Below are 3,389 nucleotides of genomic sequence, written 5' to 3' on the forward strand. Positions count from 1 at the left end.
ACCTTTAACTTTTACCTTACCTTTAACTTTTACCTTTAACTTTTACCTTACCTTTAACTTTTACCTTTAACTTTTACCTTACCTTTAACTTTTACCTTTAACTTTTACCTTACCTTTAACTTTTACCTTTAACTTTTACCTTACCTTTAACTTTTACCTTTAACTTTTACCTTACCTTTAACTTTTACCTTTAACTTTTACCTTTAACTTTTAACTTTTACCTTACCTTTAACTTTTAACTTTTACCTTACCTTTAACTTTTAACTTTTACCTTACCTTTAACTTTTAACTTTTACCTTACCTTTAACTTTTACCTTACCTTTAACTTTTAACTTTTACCTTACCTTTAACTTTTAACTTTTACCTTACCTTTAACTTTTACCTTTAACTTTTACCTTACCTTTAACTTTTACCTTACCTTTAACTTTTAACTTTTACCTTACCTTTAACTTTTAACTTTTACCTTACCTTTAACTTTTAACTTTTACCTTACCTTTAACTTTTAACTTTTACCTTACCTTTAACTTTTAACTTTTACCTTACCTTTAACTTTTACCTTTAACTTTTACCTTACCTTTAACTTTTAACTTTTACCTTACCAAGGAGGAAAGTGACAGAACGAAAAGCTGAAAGTCAGGTGAGAAAGTGAGAAGAGGGAAGCCACCAGGAAGGAGAAGAGGAAGAACCAGTTGGTCGAGCATTTTGAACCAAATTGCATCACCTCACTGTTGTGAAACAGAAAGCTGAGAGCTGCCAAGATTTGCTTTTCAGACTGAGGAGAACTTTCCGAATATTTTTACAGAAAAACACAGGATCCCGAAAGAAAAAAAGAAATTATCTGTCATATCCAGATTTACTTTCCTTTTGTTCCTTTGGTAATCATAAATGTCAATACAGCTTTAAAAAAATATTCTGCATTTTTAAACCACTGTGTGGTGTAGCTTATCAATCACCATCCTTTTGGTTGTATTTGTGGTAGTGTCTGCTCAAGAAGTGAAGATAAAGAGCAGATGCGGACTCACACACTGAACTTTCACCCTCCTGTATTAGACTAATCATAGATCAGATCAGAGATAAACAACTGTGATAAAAACTGAAAGATAAAACTCTGCTGTTATTATAGAGAGTAAGTTCCGGGTTAATTATGGCTTCAAAGGTTGAGTTCTTCTCGCTAGCAAAGGCTGAACTAGATTACGTGATGATAGGTGGATAATGTTGGAGGTGAAGTGTTGTAAAAGCATCTGGTGTGGCCCTGAAAGCATTGAGTTGAGGATTTAACCTCAGCATTCACTAACAGACTGAGTGTCTATCTCATGTTTGTGTGTTTGTGGATGAAACTGTCCATTTTAAAATCTCCATTCACTTTCCCATCCTTAAACCGCAGCTCCTGCTGGGGTGCAGCGCTTCACACACAGAGAAATTCTGTGACTTCTCTTTCCTTTGCTGCGGCACCGGTTGCTCTGCTGCAGCTGCGGCCTCTCTCCACTCGCAGTGACATAACTGGAGTTTCCCTTCTGCAAGAGGAGCTGCCACAGCATAAATACTTCGAGCCGCCTGGCAGAAGTTCACTCTAACTCACAAAGAGAGGTGTAAGAAGAGAGGGCTGCAGGCTCCAGCAAACTGTGTTTCACTCGAATACCAGAGGATGACAGGATACAAAATCACAGAGGGTGATGTGGAGGCCGGGCTTCAGGACAGAATAGAGGTTCTGGTGGAGAAGAAGTCCACCACATCATGGTTGTGGAAGATGCTTGGGGCCCTACTCTTACTGGCCCTTTGCATTGGAGGGGCCCGGCTCTATGTTTGGTACCAGTTTGAAAGATCAGAATCAGTAAGCAGCATCTGTGTATTTCTGAATTTTTGCTGAAATATGTTGTATTTCTGGTGCATCTCTTTAACCTGATCTTTTCTCACCTCTAGATGCAGTCAGGACACACAGCAGCACCAATCATTATGGATCCTGATGTGAAAACAGGTAAATATTAGCACAGTTTTATTAAAAAGTGGACAGAAAACTTAATTTTAAGATTCTTTTAGCTCATATTTGTCTTCTTCTTCTCAGCTGCCCACTCCACGCTGAAAGAAATGAGCAAAAAAGCAAAGGCAGCCATTCATTTAGTAGGTGAGTAATGCATGCCGTGGTTTAATCCTCAGGCTTTCAAACATAAGCCACCTGTTTGATCTTCAGCTTCGCTTCAAGGCAGAGACTTAACTTCTGAAAACCTTTCAGGTCATTACGACGAAGACTACAACATGATTGCCGTGGAGTGGAGAGACGCTGTGGGCCAGGCCTTCGCTCAGGGCGGTTTCCGTCTCTACAACAACACAATCATCATCCCAGAAAGCGGCCTGTACTTCGTGTACAGCCAGGTGTCGTTCAGGGTGTCCTGCAGCAAAGACACAGAGGGTGCATGGCGCTCCATGCCCCTCAGCCACCGGATCTGGAGGGCTTCCAACTCCATTGGACAGAGGGTCTCGCTGATGAGCGGCGTGAGGTCAGCGTGCCAAAATGTGCAAGACGACGACATGAGATCAGGCCAGGGCTGCTACAGCACCATCTACCTGGGCGCCGTGTTTCAGCTCAACAAAGGAGACAAACTGGAGACGGAGACCAACCAGCTGTCAGAGCTGGAGACCGAGGAGGGGAAGACTTTCTTCGGCGTGTTCGCACTTTGAGTCAATGCTGTGATACTAAAGGACAATACCTGAACAGGGTTTTAAAAAGAAATGCACATTTTTACACTTTTATTCAGCCTAAAGGTGATGTAGAAATGCTGTATATCTCAATGGAGATGGAACTAAACAGCCAGACAGGCTGAAACTTTATAAACTGTAACAGTTTGCAACTTTATCTCTATTTTAGGCACTTTTTGACTTTATTTATGTTGATCTGTGATTGTAAGACTAGACTTATGCTGTGGCAGATAACAGTGTATTTATTCACTATTCACAACATGTATGTATTTATTTATATTTATTTGTATTTAAATCCGTGGTATTTGGTTAAATATTTAATTTTATACTAATAAAATTGCATAAAAAGCAAAAAACAATTACGTTTATTTCTGATACTAAAGAGAGGTTTGAAGCCGGGTCAGCAGCTACAAGTTTGCACACACACACACACCCACACACACACACACACACACACACTTGGCAAAAGTTGCTTGAAATTCCTCCCCAGCCAGCAAATACTTCCTTTGTTAGCTCACACCAGTGGAGGGGAATTTCCTTCTTGTTTTCAGTGACCCACTGAGTGCTGTGTCAGGTGGAGGCCCGCAGAAGACTCAGCCCAGATCGGGTTTTCCCCGGTGACAGCCCCTCTCAACCCACACGCACACAAACATACACACACACACCCTTGCAACCTTCCTCCCTCTCAGCCACCA

At 40.7% G+C, this 3,389-nt stretch overlaps 1 protein-coding gene across 1 annotated transcript; it reads left to right on the forward strand.

Annotated features, from left to right (window-relative positions):
- The first annotated feature begins 1,584 nt into the window (after nt 1-1,584).
- tnfb (tumor necrosis factor b (TNF superfamily, member 2)) lies at nt 1,585-3,050 on the forward strand. The gene is made up of 4 exons (XM_047361433.1): nt 1,585-1,831; nt 1,921-1,975; nt 2,063-2,122; nt 2,231-3,050. Exons 1-4 carry the CDS (start codon nt 1,646-1,648, stop codon nt 2,674-2,676), a joined length of 747 nt encoding a protein of 248 aa, XP_047217389.1. The 5' UTR covers nt 1,585-1,645; the 3' UTR covers nt 2,677-3,050.
- Nucleotides 3,051-3,389: the final 339 nt, after the last annotated feature.

Source organism: Girardinichthys multiradiatus, chromosome 3, assembly GCF_021462225.1.
Source record: "Girardinichthys multiradiatus isolate DD_20200921_A chromosome 3, DD_fGirMul_XY1, whole genome shotgun sequence".
In the NCBI taxonomy this organism is placed as follows: Eukaryota; Metazoa; Chordata; class Actinopteri; order Cyprinodontiformes; family Goodeidae; genus Girardinichthys; species Girardinichthys multiradiatus.

Bases quoted from the DNA above. Each gene is read 5' to 3' on its own strand.
- tnfb (XM_047361433.1), top strand. From the start codon at position 1,646: ATGACAGGATACAAAATCACAGAGGGTGATGTGGAGGCCGGGCTTCAG. The intron at 1,976-2,062 runs GTAAATATTAGC...TCTTCTTCTCAG, and splicing joins GGATCCTGATGTGAAAACAG to CTGCCCACTCCACGCTGAAA. The intron at 2,123-2,230 runs GTGAGTAATGCA...AAAACCTTTCAG, and splicing joins GGCAGCCATTCATTTAGTAG to GTCATTACGACGAAGACTAC.